This window comes from Pseudocercospora fijiensis, assembly GCF_000340215.1.
Source record: "Pseudocercospora fijiensis CIRAD86 unplaced genomic scaffold MYCFIscaffold_6, whole genome shotgun sequence".
Classification (NCBI taxonomy): Eukaryota; Fungi; Ascomycota; class Dothideomycetes; order Mycosphaerellales; family Mycosphaerellaceae; genus Pseudocercospora; species Pseudocercospora fijiensis.
Genome location: NW_006921537.1, coordinates 1644752 through 1662053, shown reverse-complemented (window position 1 = coordinate 1662053; position 17302 = coordinate 1644752). Strand labels below are relative to the sequence as shown.

General features: G+C 42.7%; 1 protein-coding gene across 1 annotated transcript; it reads right to left on the bottom strand.

Annotated features, from left to right (window-relative positions):
- Nucleotides 1-14650: 14650 nt before the first annotated feature.
- MYCFIDRAFT_76937 (uncharacterized protein) lies at nt 14651-16595 on the bottom strand (the record flags this gene model as incomplete). Its single annotated transcript, XM_007929884.1, has 7 exons — nt 14651-14665; nt 14891-14905; nt 15534-15591; nt 15643-15739; nt 15844-15918; nt 16301-16388; nt 16446-16595. 7 exons carry the CDS (start codon nt 16593-16595, stop codon nt 14651-14653), a joined length of 498 nt encoding a protein of 165 aa, XP_007928075.1.
- Between the last annotated feature and the right edge of the window lie 707 nt (nt 16596-17302).

Sequence of the window (17302 nt, the reverse complement as noted above, 5' to 3'; positions counted from 1 at the left end):
CTACCGCCGGCGTCGCAACTTCGTTACTAAACATCAACTTCTAAACTCTAACCTTAAACTCCGCGCTAACATTAAGGACTCGCGCTTTAAACACTCGCCGTCGTTTTTTATTATTGCTACTGCCCTTCGTATATTACGCTTCTACCTTATTGCCGCCGCCGCCTTGCTATTTCTAACCTCGATCTCGCCGTACCGCTAACAACCGACTCGGTTTAGCCTAGTATGCCGCTTAAGAAGCTTAGTAGAAAGCAGCAGAATGCCGTAAATACGTAGAAGAAGCGAGATAAGAACTAGAAGCGTACTGCTCGACGCGCTCGTACTAATAGTTAATAATAGCAATTCCCGACCGAATTGCTAGGTCGCGCTATAGTAAGTCGCGAGCGCCTAGATTTTAGCTATCTACTAGAGATCTAGTAGCTAGCGAATAAGTCCGAATATAAAGCATTCTTCTAGGATAGATGCCGCTAAATTAATAATGCCGACAATCTACTTAGCCTCGAAGAGATCCGCCGACTAGTATACGATGCAGTAGCCTGTCTAGAAGCTGTAGAAGTACACCGCGATATCTGTTCGGAAGGTCTACGTAAGATTCTTAGCCTGCTTTATCCTAGGAAGGAATACACTCCGAGGCCTATTTAGATTGATAGAGTCTACGCTATTATATTTAGCGGCAACGATCTGCTATAGATCTCGAAGACAGGCGAAGGCAAGACGCTAATATTCCTTTCCTTTACGCTATTAATAGGTATGCTATTTAATGCTAGTTCGATTGCTATTGCTATTAGTACTAACTTGCCTAGGTCTAATAACCCTCTAATTTATACCGCTAAATCGTCTCGGCGAGGAACAAGCTAATAGTATTACTAACATCGCAAAGGAGCTAGAAGTCTTGCTAAATGCTGTTAATATTACCTCCGAGACGAGAAGCGTCGATCCTAATCTGTTTAAGTATATTCTCGATAGCAAATATTATTATATTATCCTAAGTCTAGAGATAGGTGCTAGTCCGGAGTTCCGTAAGCTTCTACGAGATCTAAAGGTACGCGCTCGAGTCGGTATGTACGATAATCGCCGTCGTGTCTTACGAGCTTTAGCTAACAAATTGCAGGTCTAGTTATAATCGATAAGGTATACCTAGTAAACAAGTAGCGTAACTTCCGTAAGGAATACGCTTAAATCTATGCTCTACGCAAGCTCCTCCGAACCGATACAGTATAGCTTAGCTGCTCTACTACAATGTCCGAGGAGACTAAAGAGTTCGTACTTAAGTATAGCGGCTTTCGAGAGGTAGGTAACGGGCTATATTAGACTAAGATCCTCCGTAGTAGTGTCGACCGCCTAGATACTATATACATTCTACGTACTATTCCGAAGAACTAGCTAAGCTTATACGACTATCTGTACTTTACTATTAAGGGTACTTTCGATCCTAATACGAAGGAGGCGATACCCGAGAAGATTAAGAAGGCGCTACTATTTATCGACGGCCGGAAGTATATCTAGGATCTAGCTAATATTATCCGCTACTAGCTTACTGCTACTACCGCTAATTGCTAAGATCCGAAGAAGCGATATACCTAGGACAACAAGGGTATTAACGTTTATACCACTATTACGTTTTATACTAGCAGTGTCGCTAAGCGTAACTAGAAGCGTCGATACAACTAGTACTGCAAGACAGCCGACTATTTAGAAGGATCTTCGAAGTATCGTATTATAATCGCTACTATAGTATTTAGCGTCGGCTTAAATGTTCTAGATATCGAGATTGTCGCGTAGGTTAAGTTCCCTATTATACGCGATATCGAGGATGTAATGCAGCGTCTTAGTCGTATCGGCCGTGCGATTGTTAGCAGTCTAGCCTTTATCTTCCTCTTATACTACATCGACGATAGTATAAAGAATATCCGCCTAGGAACTAACTATACCGCGATTAACGTTACTCGCCGTGCTCGTCGTAACTCGTATACGCTATTTCGCCTATCTAGACTCCGCTAATCTAAGCTACCGGGCGAGGATGCTAGTACAGCCGGTACGTAAGAAGTCGGTAATCCGTTTAATAGTAACGATAAGGAAGAGAATCCTATATACTAGACTAAATCGGAAATCGATATACGAGAGAAGATCCCTCGTATCTAGTTCGAGGTCTAGAACGATTACTACCGAGAGCAGTATAGTGTGTGTCCTCGTAAAGTCGTCCTCCGGTATCTTAGTAAGGGCAAGGCACTATACACCTAAGACCCGCCTAATAAAGATGCCTACTACAATATCTGTAACCCAGAACTTAACCTCGTATATATCGATTTACCTCTAGAAGCCGCGATACCTCCGAAGTTTAAAGCACTAAAGTCTAATACCCGACTAGGTATTACGTTTAAGATGCTATAGGCGTAGACCTCTACTAAAGTCGTTAACGACCGGTATCTAGGCTAGGAAGATAGAACTATGTTCGACTTCCCTTCGTCTCGTATTATTAATAATCGTATACTATATAGCATTACTAATGTCTTTACCGCGACTAACTTAGCAGACAATTAGAATACCGTATAGGGTATTAACGTTAATAAAGACCTTATCGAGAAGAAGGCATCCGAGTTTAAGGAGTAGTACGATTCTATCGACAACGGACAGCGGCCTTTTAGATTGTATAAGTTACTAAATGAACTTAAGCGTATTAGTCCGGAGGTCTTTAAGCAGTAGCGCGAGGATATCGATATAAAGAAGAAGCGTATAGAGGACCGAAAGAAAGCTATAGAAACCGCCGCTGTAATAGTAGAAGCAGAAGCCTAAGCTGCCCGAGATGCTTTATTATAAGGCACCGCTACCGCGAGTAGATCTGTATTGCCGACGGCGCTACCGCTTACTAATGTCTAGCGACAAGCGCAACTTAACGCCCTAAGGAATAGTCTTACTTAGTCCGGTCGTATATAGGCCGATCGTCTCCTTAGTCGTAATAGCTAGGCGGTAGACGTACGTCCTATAGCTAGCTAAGGTTAAGGTTAAGGTTAAGGTGCTCGCAGTAGCCGTAGAGATAGACAATCTACTATAGGTTCTTCTAGTAGCGCTAGAGGTAGCGCTAGAGGTAACGCTAATACGGTTATATAGGATGCTAGCTATCGCGATAAGCGTAGTCCTTCCGGCACTCTAGGAGGTCGACGTAGTATACCTCGTATTAATCCCTAGATTGAGGCTAACTATTAGCGATCTGAGTAGTTGCTAAGTACTGTATCTCGTACTACAGAAGAGACTAGGGGCAGGGTGCTCCGGCGTAAGCGTAGGCTATTAGAGGCTAGTCGGCGTATAATAGGTAGCTCTCTAGGTAGGCGTTAATCGTTAATCGGATATAGGAGAAAGGAAGGGACTGCTTAGAGATTAATAGCTCGCTATAGAAGGAAGAATACTCTAGAATTATAGACGTTTTAGTCGTATTTGCGCTGCCGATCCTCTTCCTCGTAAATCATCTTAAGCACATAGCTAGCATAGCCTCTAGTGCTAGCATAGCCTCTAGTGCTAGCATAGCCTCTAGTGCTAGCATAGCCTCTAGTGCTAGCATAGCCTCTAGTGCTAGCATAGCCTCTAGTGCTAGCATAGCCTCTAGTACTAGTATAGCCTTAGGTACTTACCTAGTAGTCGGCGGCTATTGCCTTAAAAGTGCGGTAATGTATAGCCGTTATTATTGCCTTGCTATTATAGCGTAAATAGCGCAATCTTATTAGTAGAGGCCGACCTTACCTATAAGGCGTATATAGACACCCGCTTTCTAACCTTAACTTCTTTTTCTTCTTCTTCTTCTTCGTCTTCTTCTATATATATATACTAATACACTAATACCCCTAGCAATATACTAGCTGTCGGCGTATATAACAGTGTCGATACCTCTTTGTCGTATATAGGTAGCTCTATAGCGATTAACACCATTCCTTGCTAGTTCTGCGGCTTGCTACCGATAGAGCCGCTTGTCTAATAGTTGAGGTTCCTCGATCGGTAGAGTTTATTTAGTCCTTCTTTCAAGGTCTCCGATAGGCTTTACCGAGCAAGACGTTGCGAAGGCGACTCTCCTAGCGAGTAGATGCTCCTAGCGAGTAGGTGCTCCTAGCGAGTAGGTATACTATAGCTTTAGCGGGCGTCGACTACGTATTTAACCGAAAGAGCATAGTTTTGTTAGAACATCGCAGTCTTAGTGCAAACTGCAGAGGTCTTAGATAGATTAGCGGAGGTAAAAACTCTTTAGTAAGGTACACCTATAATGCGGCTAACGGTCTAACTCGGTAAAAACTCTTTAGTAAGGTATACCTTAAGTAGCGGCTCGATAGCGACTCTCCTACTAAGTAGGTTAATAGGTTCGTAGCATTGCTATAGGTCTAACTCGGTAAAAACTCTTTAGTAAGGTACACCTTGAGTAGCGGCTACAGGCTTCCTACGTTCGGATTCTTTATAGGATAATATACGCGCATCTAGTTAAGTCGGCGTAACGCCTTCGTTAGGACTGTTAGTTATAATAACCTTAGTCGTTACGTAAGGGCCTCTAGTATACTTATTAAGCCCGAAGGCGCTTAGTCTTAGTCTTAGTCTTCACTGCTATACGACTGCAGCCCTTTACGTATTAAGACTGCTATTCGACTATAGTGCGCACCGATCCGAAAGCGTATTAAGACTACTATCCGACTGCAGTGCGCACCGATCCGAAAGCGTATTAAGACTGCTATCCGACTGCAGTGCGCCTCCTCTTCTAGTAAGCGCATTAACATTGCTATACGACTGCAACGCGCTCGACAACCTTTTTTTTTCGCAGTGTCTCTAACACTAAGGGCGCGGTTACACTCTATTATTGTCTAGGTACTAATAAGTGTCGCTTTAGCGAATAAGCTGTTATTGTTTCGCTTAATGAGTCCCTTCCTATATACCTCGTGCTATAGTTAGTAATAGAATGCGTTAATTGTTGCGCATTGCGCGTAGCATATAGGCTATATGTAATTCTAGTATGCTTCGGAGTGTGTGCTTCTATAGCCGCTTAGTGCCGCTAGTTAATTAGATCCCCGGACGCTACTGCTCGTTCTTCTCTACCTCGTATAGTAACTAGTTATCGGAATGATCGTTCTAGGAGAGTCTAAGTAATAGAGGGCGTTAACGTAAGAGGGCTATCGTAGCTTCTCGAAGAGTGCTTGCGCTCGATATATATTATCGCCCTACGTATCTATCCTTGCCGTACATGTTGTAGTACTAATAGCTGCGGTGCAATAAGTATAGTGCTAGTGTCGCTAGTGTCGCTAGTGTTAGCGACTTCTCGGGTTTCGGAGGCGGTTCTTAGTGCCTAAGGCGGCCGTCGTTATCGTATTAGACACTTTTGTTAGCGCTATTTGCTAGAAATGCGCGCAATCGACGTATTTCGCTATATTAGTATTATGAAAGTCGTGAAGGTGTTGTGAAAGTCGTAAAGGTATTATTAATATGCGGAAGGAAGCAGCTATAACGTTTAATCCTACCAATCAAGCGCTCTGCTATACTAAATCCGGGGTCTTAGCGGGACTCGGCATCCTTGTCGCTTCCTCGAATTCACGCTTCTCCGCTAGCTCTTAATATATACGATTTTTACGACTATTGACTATTAACTATTAACTATTATTGACTATTAACTATCGACTACCGGCAAGCGCGTTAATAGCTAAGGCTATGTGCTCGACTACAAGGGCACGAGCCTATAAGGACATAATAGAAGGGTAATAAAGAGCCTGCTTAGCGAGCCTATAAGGACACGATAGAAGGGTGATAAAGAGCCTACTTAGCGAGCCTATAAGGACACGATAGAAGAGCCTGCTTAGCGAGCTTATAAGGACATAATAGCAGGGTAGTTAGGAAGGACCTTATTAAATGCTACTCTATTGCCAATTCCAGCGCTATTTTACCGCCAATTCTAGCGCTAGCTCTCGCAGAAGTAGCTCAACCAGGTATTACACATTACACGCTAGCTCTCGCAGACGCAGAAGCAGCTAAACTAGGTATACGCTAGCTCTCGTAGAAGCAGCTAAACTAGGCACTACACGCTAGCTCTCGCAGAAGCAACTTAACTAGGCATTACACGCTAGCTCTCGCAGAAGCAACTTAACTAGCTCTCGTAGAACTAAACAGGCCTAACATATTACAGTGTACAACCTATCCGATCTAGAAGATAGTATAGTACACAACCTGCGATCGAGCGTAGTATTACGGCTCACTTTTCCGGGGATAGGACAAGGACTTAGCGAGTTAACGGATCTTGTTAATGCTAATTCTAGCGCCAATTCCAGCGCCATTCTAGTGCTAATTCCAGCGCTATTCTAGTGCTATTTCTAGTGCCATTTCTAGCGCCATTTCTAGCGCTAATTCTAGTGCTATTTCTAGCGCTAATTCCTTCTCTTAATCGGTGCTAGTTATATCTAACACCTCTGCTAAAATTAGTGTATTAAACCTATCCGATCTGCGGATTATACTAAGCCACTCAGACCTATTATTATTACTAACGATAGCATCCTTAAGGCTACCGCGGTTAGCTATATCTTCGCGGTTGGTGTTGGCGGTATCTAGATCCTTAATTACCTCGTCTGAGATCGTAGTACAGCCTTCGAAGTACTGCTTATTCGCTTCGTTGAATATAGCAACCTTCGTATCGATCTATATACCGCCGATTTGCTAAATATTATCCGAGACATTGCCGCCTAGATTACTATAAGGAGACATAAACCCGCTCGTAAATAGCATCTTAGCACGACTAAATACGTCTTTAGACGTGTTCTTATAGGTATAGTATAAACTTAGCTTAATACTAGTAAAGCTAGTTATTATATTGCGTAGGACTCGAGAAGGCTCTCGATTAAGGGCAACCTTCTTAAACGTCGCTGCTAAATCGTGTATCGAGTTGGCGATGCGATTAATATCCTCGGAATACTCGTAGTTATAAACTTCGAGCTGCTCGTCGACGGCTAGGGTATAGCCTTTCTTGCTATTAGATACGACACTAGATAAAAGGATAGCATCCTGCATAACTGGATTACAACCAGGACTAAGCATCTAGCGCTTTAAGATTATTATACGCCCGTAATTGCCCTAGCTAGCGCCGAAGAAGCTAGGGATTAGGAAATCGGTAATTCTACGTAGATGCCCGATGTCTATATTACGGACTGCCTTACGGAGAGTTAGGCTAGTTTCGATCTCCTTTATCAACCTCGCTATCGTTATATACTAGGCATCGGGAGCTTCGCCCCTAGTACGATAAGGCTTACTACGCTAGGCGGCGGTTAATAACAGCTGCTTATAAATCACCTCCTTAACGACGTAGAGATACTGCTTAGCAGTTATTCGCGAGAGGGCTTCGGTAATTAGGTCCATTTGGTTCTCCTTACTAGTAATAACAATCCGGCTATTATCTAAAAGCCACTATATTAACGCACTAACAGCACGAGAGCGGAAAGTAGTAATAGCTAGCTATAGGATCTCGAAGAACTTAGGCTTCTCCTTGCTAACCTTGTTCTCGCTATACTAGAAAGCCGCATCGCCCTTTAAGGTCTATACGACTAGTAGAGGTTTACTAGCCTTATTGTTATCCTAGTAGGTGCGTAGGGCGGTAAAGAATGTGTTTATTATAGTATAGAATTCGGCTATAGGGATAGCGACGATAGTGTCTCGCTTGTCGTATAGATCTTCGCTTTCGACGCTTTCGTTACGGACACTGATCGATCGCAATACGGTTATATTATCGCCAGCTATAAGGGTTATAGGACTATTAGGTCCGCTTGCGAAATCCTTATCGCGATCGAGGTCTATAAAGCTAAGCTGAATCTTATCCTAAATAGCGACTATGCCCTTAAGCGTCGCTTTATTATTAAACGAGACTAGCATCGAATATAGCTCTATACGTACCGTAGGAAGCTCGTCGATTACAGGCTAGGCTAGAGGTGTTACTATAGCATCTCCTGCCTCTTCTTTCTCCTTCTTAAACAGCGCTTTATAGGCCTCTAGAAATGCATATGCGATTGCCTTATTAATATAGAATATAGCGGTCTTCTTGTTTACATTCTCGATAACCCTAGGCTCTTCGATACTATCCTAACTTGCTAGCCGGGTTGCTTAATCTTTATATATGTTCTTGAAGATATTATTAGGATCGAGAGGCTTATCGTAATAGATCATCTTCTTCTTTAGACCGCCCTTCGGGATGCACTTATTCTTTACGATGTACGATATAGTTATAGCCTTTATCTCGTTAGTCTCTCCGGAACGCTAGATAGTATACTTCTATATCCGATTGAAGTTGTTGATTACAAAGAACTACTGCTTGTCCTTATAGCAAGCCAACTCTGCGATCTTGGTCTCTTATATATCGGCGTTCTTGTCTATTAGGATCTAAATAGTGCGGTACGACGGTACTATATTTAGATTGTTTAAGCACTTAATCGTGCGACGACTCGCGCTATTAGAGACAAGGAAGATTCCTAAGACAATAGTTAGTAACCGACAATATTATACGAGACCGATGTATACCGAGAGCCTTCGGGAAGAAGGACGCATTAATATATAAAATCGAGTACAATACCTAAGCTATTAACGCAATAGTACGCTTCTTAGCTATATTACGCTTATCTAGGAATTCTTCTTAGTATTGCTCGGTATCGCGGCGAAGGTTAGGTAGTAGCTCTTCTATACAGAGCTTATACTAAGTCGGTGTAGCTTGCTTAATAGTCTCGTCTATACTAGTAAGGTCGATCTCTATCTTGCTATATTCTAGCTTATATATACTAAACAACGGCTTTCCGACTAGGCCCTTTAGCTCCTTGCGGATAATACGGCTACTAAATAGGCGCTCCTCTAGAAAGGCTACTAGGAGGGACTACAGATTGAGCTCGTACTACGTAGAGCGCTTAGTCGTCTTACGAGATCTAGAGTTCTTCTCGCCTAGCTTACCGACTAAATACTTAACTAGGTATAGGGTACTAATCTTATACTGCCGTATAAGGCCCTTTAGCTCCTTATAGTGTTTGTCGAGTCGTCGCTTAATAGTGTCTTCGTTAGCAGCCCTACGCTCGGTCTTAGCGGCCTCCTTAGCGGCCTCCTTATCGTTGTCGTCGTCGTCGTCGTCGTCTAAATTACGAGCATCAACCTCTTTATCGTTACTTAGCTTAGTATCTTCTTCGCCTTAGTCTTTATCCTTAGACTCCTCCTCTTCTTCTTCTTCTTTAGTAGCAGCAGTAGCTCGAGATAGTTAGCCGATATGCTCTATTCTAGCTAGTACCTCTATATCGTCGAGATTACTAAATAGATTGCCGCTAGTTGTTAGGATAGGCAGACGCTGTGTTAGTATGCCCGTAGGGCCTTAAGTCGGATGGCTAGGCTAGCCTAGAAGCGGATTATTATCTTCGTCTATATCTATGTCTATTACATCGTCGACACGTATATAGTTGCCTTATATATCGACGACTAGTTAACCTACGGCATTAAACAGATATTCTAGTACGTTACTAATTTCGCTTAACGGCTCTATAGCTTCTTCTATAGCGGTATTAGCGGTATTAGTAGCGACTTTTAGGTATTTTAGCCTTAGCTTTAGAATAGCGTCTGCTATCTAGCGACAATACAACAAGTACTACTCGGGCGCCCTTAATCGCTTTATAAAAGTTGTTCGGAAATGGCTAGAGAAGGATCTCGAAGTGTCGAGTCGGCTATAGGAAGGTTCTCGTTTGCTCTCGAGGGCTATATAGCGGTTAGTAGGCGTCGGACGGAATTTTCGCCTACCTAAATAATAATAGCTAGGATTAGGAGAAGGACCTCTAAGTGTTAGCTAGGCGATGCGGTATGTTTTATATTAAGGTGTTTCTAGTAGTGTAGCTAGCCGCCTAGCAATCCGGACAGCTGCAGTCGAGTCGGCTTAGCAGAATAGCGAAACCTTAACGCGCTAACGTCGTACAGACTTGTCTAGTAGGTAGAATAAAGCGCAATTAGTAGGGCTACAATCTCCGCTATTCAGATTGTTGTATTTACGTAGTCGCGAAAAAGTAGTACGTCGCAGGCTAGTTTAGCACGGCTTGTTCTTAGGCTTGTAGGCGAAGAATTATTAGATGTGTTTATAATTAGCTAGTCGGAAAGTTCGGAAGCTAGCCCTAATTACTAATCTATTACGTGCACCCGGTCGCAGTTTGATTCTTTATACCTATAAGCCTAATAGGAGGTAGCTCTAGTGCCCCCTAACGCGTAGCGAAGGTTAGGTAACTAAGGGGAGCCCGCTCGTAGGTTATACTGCGTAGTCCGATTTCTTGGCGCTCTATGATTAGTCAATCTCAAAACACGGATCTGCCTAAGGCTTGCTTAGCTATACGGTGCCTCTTCTCTATTAGTACAATACCTTAACTAAGACTAAGAGAGTATACGAGTATAAGGCTACTAATAAATAATAGATAAAGGCAAGCGGTCTTATAGGCCGCTAAAAGTCCGGATATACGTAAGTAATATTAAAGTACTACGGCCGAGACTATAAAGCCGACTTTTGAGTAGTATACTACGATTAAGCGAGACAGCGGACGGCGGTAATCCCTAAAAACAGGATCTAACTAGTTAAAGCTAGCGTACTGCCTAAAGGAATTATCCGTATCTTTAAAAAGTTTACGTCTAACGCTTTTAAGCTAGCTACCGTTTACGGGGATTACCCCCGTTCGCTATCTCGCTTAATCGAGGTATATATAGTATCTAAATATAGTTTAGCCTTATATTACGAGATTAATACGTAGTTATAACCTACGAGCGGCCGCTTCGTAAATTCTTCGATTACTTACGTAGCGATCTATAGTATATATTAGCTTAGACTATACTAGCGGAGACTATCGCTACTATACTAGATCTAGCAATATTAGTAGACGCGACCTCTATAGGTGTATACTAGGCCTCCGGCCGTAAAGGCTATATATATAGTATAATATATAATATATATATAATATACTAGATAGTAGGCTCTATTACTAATTAATACGTCGCAAAAGCTATAGCTAGCTAAGTGCAGAAGCATATAGAGCGGTCCTTGCCTTGCCGGCGGCGCTAGCAATCCGCTAATACCCGTAAGTACTAATGTAACGTAGGTAACATAGTGCTATTAACCTTAGAAGTTATACCGAAAGCACTTTCCTCTTCAATATCCGCTTTAAGCAGACCTGCTATATAATGCCGAGCATCGATAATACTAGTACCGACGTTGAAGCAAGCACTAGCATTCCGCTATCTACCGAGAGTATTATCCTAGCATCGAATTCGTACTATAAAAACTAGGATTAAGCTAACACTCTTCGAGTTAGTCTAGAAGGCAGTATTACTACGCATCAACAGACGCGCTTACTATATATAATAATAAGCTAATAAGCAGCGACTTAGCTAAGCCGCTAAAACATAATCTTAGAAAAGCTTATCCTAGTGCTATACCCTTACTAGTATAAGAAACACCCTCTCTTGTAGCTAAATCGAGGATAGAATTCATATAATATCTACGACTATTCGACGGCTTAGGCGACTTTTACGTAGCCTCGCTACTATACTCCTAACGTTAGCTAGTTAACTCGCGAGTACTATAGTATAAACTTCTATATATCCTATCTACCTACCAAAATTATGCCCTAAAGCAAACGATTAACATAAAACTAACGCTCTAAACTTAATGCCCTCTATATCCTCTAATATAACGCAAATCGAAGCTCGACCTCCTAGCGCGAATCTAAGCTTACCTTGCCTCGTTACTAGGGAGTAATAGGTCTTATACGGTATAACATCCGACGAAATCTACAAAGTTTAACAAAGCTAAAAATCGGGCAACGTAACGGGCCTAAAGTAGGGCTAATAAGACGACTAGGCACGTAGATAGATTAACGATCTATTAAAGTCTAAAAGGCGCTTTTGCGACTTTGCCTCTTTACAACTTTTAAACCTAAGTTATACCGAATGTATAGCGTCTTCGCTAGGGATATAGATATACGGTATACTAAAAATAGCCTCTATATATACCGTATAATATACAGGTATATACCTAGTATATACAGTCCGTACTAGACCGAGTCTAGTTTAGTATATAAGTGCATATACAAAAGGAGATAATAGCTACTAAGTAATACTTAGTATATAGAATAGTATTTAATATAGTAAGACTAGACAGACTAAGTAGACTAAGACTAAGTAGTAGAGGCTTATAGAAGTGCTATTGCCGCCTCTTCGGCGGCTACTTTATAACTCTCGTCGTCGCTATTTTCTATATATAGCGGACTCTACGGCTACGTATCGAAGTCTTAGTTAATAGACTCGGCATTATATTAAATCTAAGATAGTTAGCTCTTCTTATATAGCTCTCGAAGCATGTCTTATAGTAAGTCGAAGTTATCGTCGTCTAGTATATTATTCTTAATCTTATACTTAATCTAGAGGTTCTAATAGTAATAGACTAGCATCTCTACGACCTCTAAGGATAGTCGATTACGGCGGAGGTTAATAATAAAGCTATAAGCCGACTAGTTACGCTTAGTAGCGCTAGTTGTTAGACAGATAGATAGTACTAGTATATATAAGACAGACAGCTCCGGAAAGTAGTCTTTAACGAGGTTGTGCTACTATTGTAATAGAGTTATTGCCTTCGCAGAAGCCTATATAATAGAATTAGCAAAGACGCCTCTACGGTTATATAAGGTAAAGAGATTAGTAAGGAGACTAGCTATACGAGACTCGACCTCTAAGCGAGACTTAGGTATATACTTATAACTAGGCAGTAAGCTGCTTCGGCCTTGCCGGCGGCAATATATAGTTAAGAAGTCTATATAGGCGGTTAACTCTTCTATGCCGACAATAATGTCCTATCGTTAAGGGTGTTGTCGCTCCTTTGCGTTAGTAAGATAGGCGATAAGCATAATAGGCCTATATAGCTCCTTATATTACAAATCGATTATCTCTTCGAGTTCTTTATTACTAATAAAGGGGTTGTTCTAGGAGGTGTTATAAAGCTACTTAAAGCAACTATAGACATAAGATAATAGTAGTTTGTCGGCTTCGAGAGAGATAGTAACCTAAAGGAAGGGCTCTATTAGCTTAATATAGTTATCTAATTGCTTCTAGAAGTTACTACGCTTAGTAATCTAACAGACCGCCTACTAGGCTAACTTCTAAGAAGTACTAGCCTTGTTCTAGCCTTCTAGTAGGCGGTATTCTTATATACGAAGCTCTTAAATACAGTTGCGGTTCTCGAAGACCGCCTTTGCGTAGTATAGCTTACCCTACTAGCGGGTCTCTCCTAGTAACTAAAACTACCGTACCTTGCCCTTACTAATGTCTAATAGCAGTTCGAATAGCAGGAGGGTGTTCTTAAAGTAGTTAGATACCGCTAGTAGGCGCGTAAAGAACTCGTCGATAGTATAATATTAGTAAATATCGTCTATAAGAAGTTTAACTTTATAAGAACAGTACCTAATCGTAATAATTTTAGGTTTGTAAAGCCTAACCTATTTAGGGTTAGCGTATCTAACAGCCTAATAGATAAGCGTAGATAAGACGGAAAGGGGCGGTCTGCTTATAGCCTAGCGGGGGTCCGACTTCTATATTTAATCTTCGATATACCAATTTCGCTATAGCCGCTACAACATTCGCATTGTTAGCAGTTAAAGCAACTACTTTATCGCTATATAGCTCTATCGCCTTCCGAAGGCCTTTAGTATAGTGCTCTATAGTACTACGATAAATGCCGACTTTCTTAGAACCGACGAAGTATACCGCTCGAGGCGTAACTGCGAGATAGTTAGTATTCGACCTCCTACTATTATTAGTCTACCTATTAGTTACGAAAGTAATCCGATAGCTCTTCGAGATATTAGCTTCTATCTCCGCCTTTAATTCCTCGTAAATACGAGGCAGATACTTATATATAAGCTACTAGCGGGTCGGAGGTTTAAAGGCTAGTCTTAGTTTCTTTAACTATATAGCGAAGGTTAGATACTTAGTAATACTTAACTAGTTACTAGAGGCAAACACCTACTTAGTAACCCCCTTACAAGCATTCTTATAGTCTTCTAGAGTTATAAAGTCGATATAGCTATTATTGCTAATAATAAGGGTCGTTTACTATAGCCTAGGCGTAAAGGGCTCCTTATCTCTATTACTATCTAGTAGATTAGATACTAGCTTAATATCTAGATCTTTAGTAATAAGGTAAGGCTAATAGACAGGCTAGTGCTCTTCTAGTAACAACTTGCACTTCTTAAGATAGTAGATCGTCCGAGTCTTAGCGTTTAAATACTAGACATTACTATAGAAGTTATAAGTTACTAGAGGGTATGTCTTGCCTTAGATAATCTCTCGAGTAACGAGAGACTAATAGGCGTCTTTACTACGCTTACGCTTACTAAGAATAGCCTGTTATTATTAACTTAAAGACAAGCTATCGGACATAGTAATAGATAGCGGAGTTCGATAGAAATAGGTCTATATAAGAGATAGAATCTAATAGGCAGTCTACTATAGAAAGAGGAGGAATTCTATATACAAAATAGTCTATTATATCCTCTATAGATATATACTCTACGCTATTGTCGTTCCGCTAGAGATACGGCTCTTCCTTGTCTAATTTTTATTACCTAGCCCTCGTACTATTGCTATATCTCTAGCCCTTCTACTGCTTCTTAATCTATCGCATTTTGTATAGCAGTTAGTATAGCAAGCGCGATAGTAACGCGATAAAACGCGGTTCTCGTAGTGCTAATATAATACCTCTCGTAGGTAGTGCGAGGGCTAATAATATAGTGCGACTACTAGTAGTATAGTACGGCGGCTAGGTGCTAGCCGCTAGCGGCAGCGACCCTAATTAGTACTAATAACCTATAATTATAGGCCCTATAGGTGTATATAATACCTTCATTTCCGACCCCTATATATACCGTATAATATACATTGTATATACTATATACTAGATAGTGGGCTCCATTACTAGTCTTCGCGCATCGGAAGGCTATCAATTTTCCCCCGTTCTGGGCTAGCAAGGGTTTGGGCCAATTGAAAACTCGGCTTCACTGTTAAGCGTAAAAGTAATAGCCCTCCGATGCGCGAAGACGCTGTACCATGCATGGAAGATACGAATGCCGGAGGCCGTCGAAGCGCGAGACTTTCGGACGTGATATCTCGGTTACGCCTGGCTTTTACCTCTCCTTGCTTTTTTGGCTGACTGACCGGCTATGAAGAGTAATGGTGCAGAGACATGACTTGCCGATTTCGTGTTGCAGCTCAGCACCATCCATACTCGACCCGGACAGTAGTCGTCCGCCTTACTGTCATCACAGTGCGGAACTGGAGGTCTCGCATTCTTTAGAGATAGAGAGCATTGATGGGCCAAGCAAAGCATATCATCAACAGGGCAACCAAATTGGCACAAGGAACCTTGCAAAAGTAAGCAAGAGCCGCCTCTCAAGCGTGCTCGGAGATGCTCTCAACAAAATGATACCGCAGCAACAAGAACTACTACTGGAGAAACCCTAAGTAGCCAGCAATGGGGTCCATACCTTGAGTTTACCCCAGATACCAATATCCTCCACTCTCTCCACTTCTCCACGTTTCACACTCGAGACTGCTCAGCATTGCTGTTGTGAGGAGACTCGGTAAGGATGATACCTCTGTCCACTTTCCATCTCGCATTCAGCAGTAGAACCTGGCAGCTCACTCGCCGGCCGTTGCCTCTCTCTTTCATTCGTGGCATAACTCGGTGGAGCTGGAGAGTAGGGAGGCTGTGGCAAATATGGCGAGGAAGGTTGATAGTAGCCTGCCAGACGTCAGCAAGAAAGGAAGAAACGAGTCGGTGAAGTCTTGGCTCACTTGTAGGCTCCTGCTTGGTCGTCTTTTCTCTGCTCTCGTGTGGTTGCTGTAATTCTCTTGCTTGGTGAAGTGGGACTGAAGAAGAGGGAGAAGAACAACGTTTTCGACGGAGCAGCCAGACGAGTCCAAAGACTAGCGCTGCGAGAATTGCAAGACCGCCAACTACGCCTCCTGTTATGGCTCCGGCTGGACTGGCACGCTGAGATGATGCCACAGACTAAGAAGCTGTCGAAGACGCCGTAGCTGATGTTTCGGTCACGAGCGTTGACATTGATGCCCCAGAACTTGTGACAGCAGAGCTACTTGTCGTACTCGACGGAGCAGAAGCAGCAGAAATTACCGCCGCCCCATTCAAAGCCTCGAAAGCCGCCGCATTATTTGGATCTTTACTCAGATACGCTCCAGCCCTGAGCCAAATGCCCATTAGAACACCCAGAATTACAAGGATTAGATTTACAGCAGCCCCAGAATGGTGGTGTTGTGTCTCGGCGTGTCCAGAACTGTCCTGCGTCGCATTCCTGATCTGAGTATTGTCCGTATTGAGACTAAGGGAGGCAAGCCAGTAAGTTCATGAACGATTCGTAATAGTGGGATTCACTTACGGATTCGAAAGATGCTGCGTAAAGATTTTCCGCTGGACAACCAGTACTGCCGCAAGCATTCGAGGCACAGCAACCGACGAACTTGCTGTCATTGAGGCAGGCGTAGAAGGTGCCTCCTGAAGGACAGGACATGGAGGGTGGTGTAGACATTGTTCAATATTATTTCGTGGTGTAGGTCAGTAGTGTGAGAGAAAGTGGGAAGCAAACAATGCTTTTCATACGAAGCACAAAATGGCCGCCTTCATGCGGCCTCTCCAATCTTGTGCGTCGCGAACCTTTCCGGCCTCGACCTACCTTGGGCTCGTATCTACTGCAGAGAGGCTGTACTCGCAAGCAGAGAAGCAACAGATTTGGTTATCGGCTTGCACTAGGTGGTGGCCTAGATATTGGAGGGTGCCAATTGTCCCGGTCGTGCAGTAAGGCTGCCAAGTATAAATCATGCCGACAAATGTCTAGAAGAAGAGGTTTTGTGAGTGAGCCGAGAATCCAAAGTCTCCCAGACCCGATCCACAAGTATTTTGTCGGATATCTCAGCATAACCGAAACTCCAAGACCTAACGAAGGCCATGCAGCCCAGATGCCGATGAGTGAAAATCGTGAAGATGATGTTGAGCTGCCAAGCCTTCCTGTCCGGCGGTCCTGACAACAGTGCGGCAGTGCAGACTGCAGAGATGAAAGGCGTGGTCAAAGTTCGAACGTAAAGTCTACACGCCTGTGGATAGCACGAGAATACAGCTTCATATGCCAGCTGCAACACGTCGTTGTTGCTGATATGGGTGACATAGATAGTGATCTTCCTTTCAGCTTCGAGACGCGTCTACTGCAGAAGCTTCCATGATTAGATCGACACCGCGAAG